Genomic DNA, 15,156 nt, shown 5'->3' with positions numbered 1-15,156 from the left:
AAAACGATTTCGAATTTGCCGCGTAAATTTTGTGCTCATGTGGGCATCTATGATTAGAACAATTTGCTATTATGAAATTTTAGATAAGTTTTCCAATCAACCTTTTATTCGAAAAATTAAACATTTATTAAGTTTCAAATTAACCTAGTACTTCAAAGAAATTAAAAGTGGAAATCCTGGCCTGGCCTTAAAAAAAAATCTTATCGCAAAAAAATAAACGTAGGTTCCTTAACGCCCTTAACACTAAAACTTAAAAAACTTAAAAAATATATCATAATAAACCAAAAGTAAAAAACTCTAACAAAAAAACTAAACTGTTTATAACATAAAACGATAAAAATAGGGACTTTCAGATCTCTTCCACATGAATGGAAGAGATCTGTAAAATGACACATGCTCCTGAGATCGAATTACAGGAATTTCTCCACTGCACAAAGAAATTAGGTCCTGATATTTTAGACATGTTATCTTTGGTCGTTCATTGTTAAGTTCTCCGAGGGAAAAATGATCCATGTTTGTTCTCTTCAATGTGAGGCTTCTATAATGTTCATCACAGTGAGACACTTTAAAAAAAATATTATCTGGACTTTCCTTTTCAACTTTAATTTCAAAGATTTCTGTCCATTTGATTTGGTTTCTGTCATCATCTTGGCGTAGGCTTAAAACTCTTAAATCTTTCGACAAGCCTTTAAAACCTATGAAATCGAAATAATTCATTGGAATTACATTATAGGGATTTTTAGCCCTAGCTAGTCTAAAAATCGGAATCAACTGAGATGGAACAAATATGTTTCCTTAACGCGAAATGGCAGTACTTATGGCATTATGGACTGAGTCCCCTTCACTTTGACCATGAAAGGACTCAAAAAATGGAAGACAAATTTGCCTAATGTTCTAGCTGCTTCTTACAAAATATAGTAACATTATAGCGACTATAGAATTTTGATTTTGGCCGCTACAGCCATCGGCAAAAAAATCTGCAGATTTAACCTCTTTTTCATTGTAATGCATCAAAAATTTGTAGATACATGTTGATATTTCCGATGAGCCTCTTTTGCTGTCAATTTCACTCCATGTATAGAAAAAACATTCCTTAGATGCCAAATTGTACAGTGTAAACAATACTATTAAAAAGGCGTATCTAAGATCCGCCTTTTTGTCTGCTGTTTTAAAATGAGTTGATGAGATACCCTTACACAGTTTGCGTGCATAACCCAGGCAATAAATTATATTGAGTTACGCCCTTTTGAGAGCAGCTAGAAAACACCAAATTTGTCAACCTCCGGGCGAAATCCAAAAAAAATCAAATTATGCGTTACGCCCCTTTGTATGCAAGGCGACGATTTGTCGAGTTTGGTAATGATTTGAATATATTTCCTTGATGATTTTGGGGGTGTTTACATATGTATAAAAGTATTTTATAAGCATATAATTGGCACAACCTCATCACTGGAAAATGTTGATACAATTGATATGTTGGATAGAGTGAGTCCTTGAGATTTTGCAGTATTTCTAAAAGACCATCTAATGATATATCATAGCTGCTACCCCAGGCAATTATTCCATACTGCATTATAAATTTAAAAATCGCGTGGTAGCTTTAATATAGGTTTCAACTTTTTTCAACGAATTTTTTTTAGAGAAAGTTTAATAGCTAGTTGTTCAGTTTGTTGTTTGAAATTTAGTTGACTACCTGGAGATATGCCTATATATTTGATAGTTGCGTATTCCAATACAACATACGGTTTTAAGCAGTGTGGAGTTTTAAAGTCTTGCATGCTCTACTTGTTATGCTATATCTGCTACATGAATATTAAATGTTAATTATGAATCAAATTCCCAGATCTTTTACTTATGTTGCTTGGGTTATAGCAGAATTCTGTAATGTGTAAGGATATGTGATAGGGTTTAGTTTCCTAGTAAAAGTGAGGACAGAACATTTGCTTATATTAAAATATAGCTTATAACAAAAAAAGATGACTGTTTAATATTCTGAGCAATACTGTTTATAAGTAGCAAAAACAACAGTGGTTCAAGGTTGGATTTCTTAGTTATTTCGGATGTTGGTATAGAGAGGTACGATCTGCAACCCTTTATGTTTATAATATGCTGCCAACTATAAAGATTTGTTTTAAAAGATTGAATTAAATTATTATGTATTCCACATTTTTTATTTAATTTATATAAATTAAATAAAATAATCATATCATCCTATATCAACATAATCATCCTCTCAAAAGCCTTTGAAATTCATTTACAAGTATTGATATCAGTAGACTTTTGTATTGTTTTTTGTTTGTTTTAAGTCTTTAAAAATTAATATATGATAATTATTTCCCTAAAAGAATTATGAATCTCATTTACTACCACAAATTCAGAACATAATCCTTATGGGTGTCTACCTATTTCACCTGAAAACCATTCTTATCCCTATTAAATAGTAGTTGTAAGTAATTAACATATTTTTGATATCAAATAATTGAAATTAGGTTGATTTTTCTACATTCTACATTCAATCTAAGTTTGAGCTTTTTTAGGAACTTTCCAAATCTTAGAATTAATATTCTTTTCAACTATATAATATTAAGATTTTATGTGCAAATAAGTTAAGAAACTCTTTCAGTAAAATTGATATCATTTAAATAAAGAGTAATACACCTAATGTGTACACAGTTACTGTAGCAAGATCCAATATTTAGTCAAAAAACTGCTTTTACCAGAACCGTCTCCAAACAAATGTGGGATTTATCATCTTGAGAACTGGGATTATTTTGCTGTTCTACATTATTTTAGTTAATTCTTAAAAAGTGTCAGATTAAGCTTAACATAACTGACTGAAGAAGTTGCATGCTAATGGCATGATAGATCGCCACTATTGAAACTTGAATAGCATATAGTATAAGTAGATTAAAGATAGGAAATATATTACATGCATTACATATATGTACAAAGTAGATGTGAAAATAACCTGATTAATGGCTAAACTTAAATATATAATGATAAATCAAATAAGTGACTTAAACTGAAAATTGTTGATAAACAACTAATTTTCTTTACAAATAGGGTTTATTTTTTAAAAGATTTATCAGTGTATTTAGTGTTATTGTGTACTTCCAAATAAATAAAATTTTTTATATTATACTAACCATCTCCTTAAGGTCCTGTTTCCTAACAAGCTGATCTTCGGCAAATAGTCCAAGGTTTTCATTATGACTAATTTTTTTATTGGCATTTCCCCTTTGTCTGTCATGGAGGCCCGATAAAAGATCCAGGGCACTGGTAGCCTTTTCTGGCTTAGACAGGTGACGGAATATATCAAAATCATCTTTACTCATTGTAGATGAGGTGATAAAATTTAACTTATCCCTGAAAAGGTTTTAAGACAATTTAAAACTTGATGAAGCTACAACTGAATTTGATGACTTACCTTTAAAGGCATTCTAGCGGTATTCTGCCAAAAAATCCAATGCAATCTTAACCTAAGAACAATGGATTATAAAAGGTTATTTCTGTATACTAATTATTGCATATGCACGGCTCTGTTATCAATTTCCTTGAAGCAATAATAATTAGTTAACAGTATTGTTACTGAATTATACAAAATCAGCATGAATATTTTATATTCTTCATTATTTGATAAATGAAACTGTAATATGCTTATAAGGAAACTAAATAAACCTCAAGGATTAGCATGGAGCCTAGAGACCCACCTAAGGAGCCTTTAAAACTAAAAATAATGTTATATACTATTACAAGTGTCTTATGGCCAAGGCTCTCATTAATTATTGAATTATAAATTTGACCATTTTAATAGAAAAATTTAATAGAGACGCTGTCTCCTCAACTCAATCTATTATACATTAAATTGAGTTTTCAAGAAGCATTTAACGCTGCACCTTCTCAATTGCGACGCAACTATTTATCAAACTTCTTGAAATAAAACTGAAGGTGCATGTTACATAAACTCACATTTTAGCGATTTTTTTAAGTATATGTCAGAAAATATTGCGGTATTGTCATTATAATAGTGCCATTTTATAAACTTTATCAGTTTATATCATAAATATAGTGCTTTACCGACAAATATTAAGCACAAAGAGCCTTGGGGATTCGTCAGAGGGGTTGGGCAAGGAGGTCATTTTAGAGCTTATTTAAACTAACCAAAGAGCCTCCGGTGGCCCGGGGGTTTATCGAAAATACACATTACCTTTTTAGCATACTCGATCCACCGAAAAATCGTAATTTTACAATTAAATTCCTCGCTAATAAACAAATTTGTGTACATACACTATGGAACACGTCCACTCGCAGTCTTTTTGCACTGGCTGGATAACTCTTTCTGTCACATTTTGACAGTTGACCGACTGAAACGTTTGACAATTGATTGACATTGACAGTTAACGAATAAACAAACAATAAACAATCACGATGAGCTAATAAATTGAAATTATGGTAAATATTTCGGGAATTTCTTGCTTAAATTATTAGTTTATCGTGGCTAAAATACCTAAAATTCGCTTTAAAACAATCGGGGGCCTTTAATTAAGTGATGGTGTCAAGAAGAGGAGTCAAGATAAAGTTTTTCGTCGGAGAAAGAGTCTTGTGTTATGAACCTGATCCTACAAAAGCTAAAGTCCTGTATGATTCTAAGGTCTCTTATATGATTTTTTTAATATATGCTTGTTTAAAAAACTCATTTGTAGGTCCTTGATATAGTGCTTTGCAAAGACTCCAATAATAAGAAGTTAATTGAGTATTTAATACACTTTCAGGTAATAATCCCTTTTAGGTTTACTTAAAGTTGAATGCTTTACATCTATTTCTTTGAAGGGGTGGAATTCTTCTTGGGATAGGAGGGTCAGGGAAGCGTTTGTTTTAAAAGACACTCCGGAAAATCGCCAGTTGCAAAAGGACCTCGCAGAAAAGGCTCAACTACAACTGTCAGTAAAAAAAAAAACACAAAAACATAATTTGACAGGGTGTTAATATTGACAAAACCGATTTGTTTTTAGGGGAGCATATTTGTATAGAAAAGAACGAAAAAAGCACAATAAACCTTTAGAGAGGAACACAATATCATCAGAGGATGGCAGCTCAGGAAGTCCCGCTCGTATAGATACTGATGAAAACATTGAGATGTCCAGTAGTTCTGACGAAAATTCTTCTTTGGAAGATGAAGTGATTGAAATTGAGATTGTTCAGGAGCTAAGGGAAATTTTGGAGGCCGATTACTATTTGATCAATGGGAAAAATAAGGTAATCACAGGGACTTAATATACTTTACTTAATTCAATATTGATGTCTATTTAAGAGGTTGAAACTTCCGGCAGAACCAAATGTTGTCACCATCCTGGAATCATATTATAGACACTATGCCACAAATCAGTTTTGTGGCCTAAATGAAAAACCCAGTTCCAGATATAGAAATCATTTTAATAATAGAGAAAACCGACCTAAAACAGAAGACATCCAAAGAAAGTAAGAGCTATTTAACGATTTTGTTTGTTTCTTTTAATGTAATGTGTTTTTTTTATAGTGTAGCCCTTTGCAGAGAGGTCTGTGATGGATTGAGAACTTACTTTGATTATACCGTTAATGATTTATTGCTGTATGGTTCAGAAAAAGGTCCCGGACAGTTTGTTACTGCTCCTGCTTTAATGAAACATCCTGATTCTCCAGAGGCAAAAGCAGAGTAAGAATTTTATCAAACCAACCATTTATTTATTTGTTACAGTATTAATGCCAATTGCAGATATCAAACTTAAAGTATAGAGTACATTAGAAATGATTTAAAAAACAGTAAAGTATAATGCTTTTAGGACAGTATTATAACAAAATGACACAAGAATCCACACAAATGACACAAAACCATTTATTTCTAAGATTTTCATCTTGGTTTGTCTAGCTTGTGTCTCATTTTTGTTTGTATATTATATTAAGTATCAACAGCCCGAGGGCCAATATATATGAAGGAAAATATGTACATTTAAATGCAACAAAAAACAAACAACACTAAGTTGTTTTCTTATGTTAACAATAAGGAGTGACTTAAAATGTATAGTCTGAGAAGCATAAAGTTTATTGTCAATAATTTTGGTAAATTTATTTAAATCTAAAAGGTCTAAATCCAAATCACACACATAAATATTAAAATGGTGAGTTTTTATTAGTATTAGTTCTAGGATGGCTTAAATGAAACCTCTTCCTTTGTCTGGTATTTCTAACATTTACAAAGAACAGCAACATTGAAAGAATTACAGGGAAATCAATTTTGTTGGTTAAAATTTTAAACAGATATATAGGACCAATTCTGATGCTCTGATCTGAAGTATTAATATTATATAGTGTTTATTATTTATTAAACTTTTTTTGAATGTAATGCAATTGTTAAGTAACAAACCTTGTATAACTTGTATTAATTTTTTTGACTAAATAAACGACATATATAAGAATCACCACATCAAACATGCAAATTGATGTTTATAAGGCCTATTAGTTATTTTAATTTTTAATTATAGAGAGATAAATTTGGCAAATACTATTTATAAAATAAGAAACACATTTTTTATATAGGTGAAGCCTTTAAACTATTAATACATGGAAAATCCAGATAAAAACTGTCTCTTAAGCTAGTACTTCTGGCCTTAAATGAGAAGTGAATTTTAGCCAAGATCCTGGGACGATCCACCTCATTTCTAAAAATTCAAAAAAGGAAAATGATAAATGTTTTATCCTCCTTTTTTCCATAGATAAACACCCAATCAAATCAAATATTTATTAGTATTACACACATGCAATATTTATATAGGTCAAACAGTACAGTATACTGAATTATTCTGTTTACAAAAAAAAACACAGTTTAATAATTATAAATTAATTAAAAAGTTTTAAACTTAATCTAAGAATAATATTTAAACATTAAGTTATCATTAGGATTGAATTATATTTACTAAAACCTAAGAATGAGTTCTTTGAAATGAATCAATAATCTATGAAAGTTAGTAAAAAAGTTATGTAAATCACTGTGTCCTGAAAAGTGAGACACATTCTCCATAACATAGGCAAGACAGTTGTACACGCATAGCGATGGAAATATATTTAAAATTCATTTCTAAGGAAACATATGAAGCAGTCTAATAAGACATTTATACTTATTTAACTTTGGTAATATTATGATCAGCAAAGGTTAACTGGTTAAACGAGCATCACATATTACAACCAAATATTACGGTACAGGGTTCACTATTTGTTTCTTGCCAACGTTTCGAATTATATGTAATTATCTTCAGGGCTCGCAAGTCGTTTTTCTCTCTCGGCAAATTAAAAAAATACATATAACAGGGATAAAAACGTAGATATAAAATTATATTTAATAAACGTATCGACGTTTTTATCCCTGCTTTATGTATTTTTTTAATTTGACGAGAGATACTACGACTTTGAGCCCCAAAGATGAACTAAATATAATTCCAAACGTTGGCGAGAAACAAATATAATAAATAAATACATAATGTCCCCAGCCCTCAGGAGCTAGTACGCTGTGCGAGGACTTGCTGGTATTTTTTTTTTCGCCTTAATATAAACCTAAATTTCAAAACAAAACAAACAATCTAAACTATGAATCTATTGCAATTGCAATGCTATTTGCAACGCATAAAAATTAATTAAAACTCATAAAACTAATCAAACAATTCAACGAAACATTTTTATAACAGGATTACCAAACTAAAGACCTACTGTATTTTGTAGTCCTTTGAAAAACTGTTATTACCGTACTGCACCAAAGCAAGACACAGATCAAGATTAAAATTAAAGGGCCATATAAGTGGACATGTTAATTTCTAATATTTACCAAACCATCAATAAGCTGTCTATTTTGAAGGATAATACATTTTTTGATCCTACTTTTAACCAATCCCAATGAGTTGCTACCTAGAATAACACCTCTCATTTCTACTGGTAAAAAATTATAACACCTGGCAAGAAGATAAGTAAAATAATGTTGCCCTATTGTCTTCCTAGCTGTAGTGGTTTGTGAGGAATTCTGTTGACGATTTCTTGTATTATACTGATGGGTAATTAATGAAATGTTTGACTTATATTTGTGTAAATATGTTAAAATATTATAAAAAAATATTTGACGAATATCGAAAATTTTTGTTTCACTGTACAGTAGATCTGAGGAATATAGTCTAGGTTTTTCATAAATAATTTTAATGATACTCTTCTGAACGATTTCTAGGCATTTTAAAAATACGTCTCTAGCCCCTCCCCATCCTAAAACTCCGTATTGAAGACGAGATTCTACCAAGGCATAAGAAATTATTTTTAAATGCGAAATGTTTAATATTCTAGCTAAAAACTTAAATCTACCCAATAAAGATCTTAAGGTATTTGCAACGTTTTGTATATGAATATTCCACTTAAGTTGTTCATCTATGGTAATACCTAAATATTTTATGCTAGGTACTGCTGAAATATAAGTTATCTTATCGTTCAATTGAATATTTAACCTATCATAATTTGGAAGACCATCTCTGTATGATGAAAAACGCAGAAATTTAGTTTTATCATAATTCACACTCAATTTCCTACTTGAAAACCAATTAAAAACATCCTTTAAAACCCCTTCTGAAATTCTTTTTACAATTTCCCAGTTTTTTTCGGTAAAAAATAAAACTGTATCATCAGCAAAGCTAATAATATCTGCTGAAAAATTTGTTTCCAATAAAGAGTTTAAGTAAATTATAAAAAACAAAGGTCCTAGTATAGTACCCTGAGGTACACCGCACTTTACAATTCTTGTTTCACTAAAAATATTTCCTATGGCAACCCTTTGGGTGCGACCAGATAAATAATTTGTAAATAATTTATGCGGTATTCCCCGTATTCCAATATTATCTAAGTCCTCCAACAGTTTATGGTAATCAACTGTATCGAATGCCTTAGCCAGATCCAGGAAGACACATAGACAAGGATTACAACCATCGAGAGATTTGTAGATTTTTTTAGTTAAATTGCCTATTGCGTCTTGGGTACTAATGCCCTTGCGAAAACCAAATTGTCTGTTTGATATCAAGTCGTATTTTTTAAGGTAGATAGACATTCTAACTTTAGTTAATCTTTCGTAAACTTTTGCTATGGTATTTTTTAAAGAAATAGGCCGATAATTAGATGCTAGTTCCTTATCTTCTTTTTTAAAAATCGGTTTTATTACAGCTGTTTTCAATTCCGTCGGTATGGTACCCATCTTAAAACTAAGATTAAAAATATGTGTTAGAGGTTCGGATATTAACATTTTTATTTCTTTAAGAGTCTCAGCTTTTATTTGATCATACCCAGGCGCTTTATTTGGTTTTAATAGAGTTATTTCTTTTTCGATTTCTGTCTTATTTGTTTCCTCAAGAAAGAATGAATTAGCCATTTTTTTTAGTTTGTTATGGCTTGGTTGAACTAAGGGTATTTTCTCTGCTAAACTTTGTCCAACGTCAGTAATTATAAAGTAATTATTAAATACATTCGATATTTCTTTTGGATCTGAGGTTATTTGGTTTCTATCATTCTTTATCTTTAGAATTAAAACATCTTTCTTTTTATTATTTGTTAGGGTATTTATGGCATTCCAGAGAGATTTGGTATGCGACCGACTATTTTCGATTTTTTTATTTATATAATCTTGTTTTGCTTTTTTTATCAGATTATTAAGATAATTTTTATATTGATTGTATTCAGCCCTATACCTATCAGGATTTGATTTAAATTTCTTATACATTGGCTCTTTTGTTTGAACTGACCTTATAAGTCCTGGCGTAATCCAGATATTTCTGGGTATATCCTTTTTTTTAACACGTATTTCGTTAATAGTTTTCTTTAACAATTGACCAATTGTTATCACTTCCCAATTTATTAATTATTTAAAAACATTTTTCAGAAGGACTATTGTAAACAACGTGGAACCACATTCCACGATTGTCCCGAATAATAACCACGTTAACAACCACAACGGTTTCAGTCATTCCTCTTTGACCAACTCGAGACGAAGGACTTTAAGGTCAAACAATAAAGTTGACGCTCCTCTGAACGGAAACGGCACAATCGAAGAAACTAATGGGGCAACAGATCCGAAACCTGGATCAAGGTCTGGCGATCAATGGTCCAGGGTCCGTGAAACTTTATATTGGTTGTTTTATTTTTTACAGTATCGGCAGCAGTAACTCTGACATAAATGGCCCAATAACAAAAGCCTTGTCCTGGAGACTGTTACCGGATTACATTTATAACCAGCAACCGCCACCGCCCTGTTTGGTATACGGCGCTATCCACTTTGCCAGACTGTTCGTTAAGATGCCAGAACTATTGACTCAATCCTCGATACCGGATAATAAAATGAAAGTGATTTTGCAACATGTGGACGGGGTGATTGAGTAAGTTGGTTTTTTTTTTCTAACGGGTATCGGTTATTGTTTAATTTCACTTTGTTCAAGCAGTTTTTTGAATGAACACAAGGAGTGGTACGGAGAGAAGTTTTATGTGGACGCCCCTAGTTTATGTGGGTAAATTTACTATTAAATTTTAGGTTTTTTTTTTTAATAATATTTGTTAGGTGTATGACATTTGAGGATATTGGCAAGGTTGACAAGTTTACAGGTTCTTCAACTTTCATTGTTTAAGTTAAGCCTCAATGTGACTTGTTGTATTGTATAACGTTAATTTTACTTTTAAAAAAAATGTAGGAGATCTGGACATTTAGCATATCTTTTTTTATTCTTAAATATCTCCATATTACTTAATCGTAACATATGTCTTAATAAATAAATAATTTTTCAGTATCTTAAGTTTTTCATTATAAATGGACTAGAAATTAACTAAGAAGACAGTGGGACAGTACGAAGTTAGAGTGTGTAAGTGTTAGAGTTCTTTGATTATTCCTTGTATTTGTAAATTCACTTTTCATTTTTTACGCTTTCACTAGTTTCCTGCTCTCTCTATTTTATACTTTGTGATTTTTAACTTTGTAACTAAGTACGCCATAAATTGAGAAAGATTATTCATAATTACAGAATTACGTATGGAGATTGGACTTACAATTATATTTTGTTCTTTTTAAGAAACCTGTTTCTACATTCCAACAGAATATGTGTCATATCAGCCACCATTGCATAGGAGCAGTGAGTATCCTCCAGTATTCCGAATCTTGTATAAGTGTTTACTATCGTAGTTATTGTGCCTCTACCTTGGTATTCTATTTTATATTGTTATTGATATTCTATATATCGTATATAGTAATCTGGTATACATAGGATATAATAATAATAAGACCTTTATTAGTCGTCATGAATGTACAGCAATTAATTACAGAATAAAAAACTGATAGGTAGGTATAACAGCTTTTATATAATTCAAAAACTCATCCAGTTAACTCAATGTGAGTGTTTCACCATTTACTAATAAAAAAAAATTGTAACTAAAAAAGAAGCTAATAATTCAAGGTGACTGATGCGGATTTTAAGGGATATCCCTTACACAGAATGTTCCCGGAATTCTGTTGAGACCATAAAAAAATATTAAGAATTTATTTCCTCGAATAAATTCTTATTTTCTCTAAATAAATGTCCCAAAACTCGTATAAATTTGAACCGAAAATCTCATTTATCAATTAATAGATGAAGTGCTTATTAATGTGCCAAAAATTATTCAAAACTCAAGATCCTTTAAAGTGAAATTGCTAAACTTTTTAATACATATGTAATTAATTTGTAATTTTATATTTTAGGTTTCGTTACTTAGGACTTATTTGGGAACTTATGTATAATACCTTGAATTTTTTGCCTATTGTGGTTTTTTTACATTTTAAACGAAACATATTTATAAAATAAATGACGTGCCTTAACATCAGTTTTACCGAGTGGCCAAACATCAAATATATCATGTTCAAGCAAATCCTTATGCCAAAAATCACTTGTGGTTTCTCCATTCGATACACCAAGCTCGCAAATTGTATGTGTCGATTATAACCTACGACAGCCTACACCCTATAACGATATCGTCGTCGCCTTTTAAACAATAAAATTGCCCCTTATTGTTTAAAAAAAAACGCCATCCAGTCTATAATATAATTATATGCGAGACGGAAATTTGTATTATCGCAATTTAAATGCCAATAAAGGAAACGACCGCATGTTATATACATTACCACTATAGACAGAGATGATATTATCTGATAATATTGGATGATTAGTCTTAAAAATGTATGCTTGCTAACTGGCTAATAAGCGCGCGTTCTTTTAGGTATAAATGACTGTTGGCATTACTAATTTAAACAGAATGGTCCCCAGATATCTTTCATCGAAAAGCACAAGAAAACTTCATAACACTTTGAATTGACGTCTCGAACACAAAAAAGAGAAAAATGTTCCCAGGCTACAGCAAACAAGAACATGAAACCCTGATATTACTAAACTCATCGAGAATCCAAATCTTAACCCCAAACAAAGAACTAATCCTGATCCTGGACCTACTGAACCAGGTGCTTGCAAGAACCACCCTTACAAAGGAAGCTAATGTTGCACGGAGTGAAGGAAACAGAAGACTTAAAAATAGAAAATAAAAAAGACAAAATTCTTACCCTTGACAAACAAAGTAAAGACCTACTGATATTCCAATCTTAAATGAAACCTGGCTAAACCCAACAATAGAAATCCACTTTCCAAACTACTCAAATGGCATAAACTTGTGAAGAAAAGCGATGAAACTGTACTTCAGCCTGGACCCCTGTACATCCAAATATAAAAAGAGCAATAGATTCAGAAGAATATGTAATATACCATATCTCATAGCAAAAAAAAGGGATGTGCTTTGTCAATAAAATTATTGATTTTAATGAAACCTTTAAATTATTATTTTTTTTATGGCCTCAACAGAATTCAGGGAACTTTTTACGTAAAGGATATACCTAAAAATCTGCATGTAGATTAGTAGTAGTCTGCATGTATAGTAGATTATCTTGGCTACCTTGTATGATTAGCTTTAAGCTCATTAAGAAAAAAAATATAAGCTAATATGAATTTACAAAATACATCATTTTTTGGCACATCAATAAGCCCTTCATTTATTAACCGGAAATGAGATTCTTGGTTTAAATCTACAGAAGTTTTGGGGCATTTGTTATTTATTATTAATTTATTTCAGCAAATAAATTCTTTTGTTCAGAATTTCTCCAAGGGGGTTTTGCTTTTTATCCATGTAGTTAAAGTATTTTTGGGTTTAATTCTAGGCAGTTCAAGACGTTTTTCTAAGAAATTTTAGGATAAAATATTCATTTGATTTTTTAGGTGGTATGAATAAATCAATTTAGACTTGAAGCTTCTTATAATTAAACAGATCTAATGTTGTGAATAATGAATATTCTGCTTCGAAAAATATTATTTCTGGTGTCCCACAAGGGTCGATCCTAGGTCCATTATTATTTCTTATATATACTTCAGATTTACCCGGTCTAGTTGAAGATTCTGAAATACATCAGTATGCTGATGACACTCAATACATACATTATTTTGACTCTGCTAATTTTGATAACGTGGCTGATACTATTAACGCAGATCTGAACGTAATAAATCAATTTTCAAATATATGAAACTTGTCATTAATCCTAATAAAATAAATCAAAAATGGTTTTGTTTTCAAACCGAGGATCATATAAAAATATAATGGAAACTGTTCACATTCAATTGAATAACGAAACTATTTTGTTCTCTGATACTGTGAAGGTTCTGGAACTTACAATAGACAATTCTTTAAGGTTTAAGGAACATGTTAATACTCTTCTGCAGAGGTGTTATTTACGAATGCATATGCCTTATGCCAATAAACACATTTTAAATTTTAAAACTAGGAAAAAATTCGTAGTGGCTCTTGTTTTATCTATTAATTACTGCCATATAGTTTATTATCCTTGCTTAGACCAAATAAATCGTTACCGCCTGCAACGCGTGCAGAATACTTGCTGTAGATTTATTTTTAACCTCGGAAAGTTTGATCATGTATCAGACTCTATATTTCAGCTGAGGTGGTTAACGCTATCTTACCTATTCAAATTCTTCACTTCTACTTTTCTTTATCGATTATATGTTAGTTAAAGACCTGAATATCTTTTTGAACAGTTAATACCAAGAAACCAGGTTCACACTCGAAATATTAGATACAATATTTTGATCATGCCGCACCATTCCACGGCTCTGTTCGAGCGATCTTTTACTTATAATGCCGTTAAGTTCTTTAATACTTATAAACCAATATTTAATACTTCGTTAAATGTGTATAGGAAATATTATAAACTTTTTTTTTTAATCAATCCAAAATATAGTCTAGTATTCTAGAAGATAAATACTTTATATATACTTGTTCTTTTTTTGTTTTTTTTTTTCGTTTTCTCCATTTAAACTGTGAATGTTAGGAAGGTTAAGAGTTAAAGAGTAGCTTTAAGCTAATCTTCGTCTTCTTTGGCAATGTATAGTATTAAGTAATATTGTAAGATTAATATTGCTTCTTTTTAATAAAGACATATTATTATTATTATTATTATTATTATTATTATTGTTAGTCAATGGGAGAAGGTTATAAGTTAATAAGATTTTTTTCCAAAAAAAGGCGAAAATTATGTTAGTCCAAGTTTAAAAATTCCTAAAAAATTCAAATCAACGCCAATTTACTTAAAACTTTTTGTAATTTTAAAGAGATCTATTGTTAATCGATGAAAGAAGGTTCTAGGTTCATTGGTCTAATATGTTTTTAGTTTAGATTTTTTTCTTCCTAAAAAAGTCCAAAAATTATTTTACTCTAACTTTAAATATTCATAAAAAAATCAAATCAAGACAAATTTACTTGAAACTTTTTGTTGTTATAAAGAAATTATTACTAATCAATGGGACAAGGTTATAAATAGATTGGTCTTACATTTTCTAAGTTCTGCATTTTTTCCTAAAAAAGTCCAAAAATATTTAAGGATAATTTTAAAAATTCATAAAAAATTCAAATCAAGACCAATTTACTTAAAATGAATTTTAATTTTGAAGTACTCAATTGCTGATCGATGGGAGAAAGTTATAAGTGAATTGGTCTAATATATATTTTTTAAGTTATGATTTTTTATCATATATT

At 30.4% G+C, this 15,156-nt stretch overlaps 2 protein-coding genes across 6 annotated transcripts in view; one reads left to right on the top strand and one right to left on the bottom strand.

Annotated features, from left to right (window-relative positions):
- LOC126744130 (uncharacterized) overlaps positions 1-4,354 on the bottom strand; it is a 67,408-nt gene extending 63,054 nt beyond the window's left edge. Inside the window, exons 1-3 of one of the 4 annotated variants that reach the window (XM_050451471.1) lie at positions 4,208-4,354; positions 3,428-3,479; positions 3,147-3,366 (exon numbers count right to left, since the gene is read on the bottom strand). In XM_050451471.1, the coding sequence (XP_050307428.1) occupies positions 3,147-3,335 (189 nt within the window). In that variant the 5' untranslated portion in view covers positions 3,336-3,366; positions 3,428-3,479; positions 4,208-4,354. Of the gene's footprint in view, positions 1-3,146; positions 3,367-3,427; positions 4,187-4,207 lie in introns of those variants that run through there. The other 3 variants (XM_050451472.1, XM_050451474.1, XM_050451473.1) reach the window with 3 other exon arrangements.
- A 44-nt stretch (positions 4,355-4,398) lies between these two features.
- On the top strand, positions 4,399-10,829 carry LOC126744134 (male-specific lethal 3 homolog). 2 transcript variants are annotated; one of them, XM_050451479.1, is made up of 10 exons: positions 4,399-4,651; positions 4,704-4,772; positions 4,831-4,940; positions 5,013-5,256; positions 5,312-5,478; positions 5,537-5,692; positions 9,932-10,138; positions 10,200-10,424; positions 10,488-10,549; positions 10,604-10,829. In XM_050451479.1, exons 1-10 carry the CDS (start codon positions 4,550-4,552, stop codon positions 10,609-10,611), a joined length of 1,350 nt encoding a protein of 449 aa, XP_050307436.1. In that variant the 5' UTR covers positions 4,399-4,549; the 3' UTR covers positions 10,612-10,829. The 2 variants fall into 2 exon arrangements, with proteins under 2 accessions (XP_050307436.1, XP_050307435.1); XM_050451478.1 differs by having other exon boundaries at positions 10,488-10,553.
- Positions 10,830-15,156: the final 4,327 nt, after the last annotated feature.

Source organism: Anthonomus grandis, chromosome 13, assembly GCF_022605725.1.
Source record: "Anthonomus grandis grandis chromosome 13, icAntGran1.3, whole genome shotgun sequence".
Classification (NCBI taxonomy): Eukaryota; Metazoa; Arthropoda; class Insecta; order Coleoptera; family Curculionidae; genus Anthonomus; species Anthonomus grandis.
Note: the sequence above shows the minus strand (reverse complement) of the source record. Positions and strands in the feature narration are given on the sequence as shown.

Bases quoted from the DNA above. Each gene is read 5' to 3' on its own strand.
- LOC126744134 (XM_050451478.1), top strand. From the start codon at position 4,550: ATGGTGTCAAGAAGAGGAGTCAAGATAAAGTTTTTCGTCGGAGAAAGA. The intron at 4,652-4,703 runs GTCTCTTATATG...ACTCATTTGTAG, and splicing joins AAGTCCTGTATGATTCTAAG to GTCCTTGATATAGTGCTTTG. The intron at 10,425-10,487 runs GTAAGTTGGTTT...TTGTTCAAGCAG, and splicing joins CATGTGGACGGGGTGATTGA to TTTTTTGAATGAACACAAGG.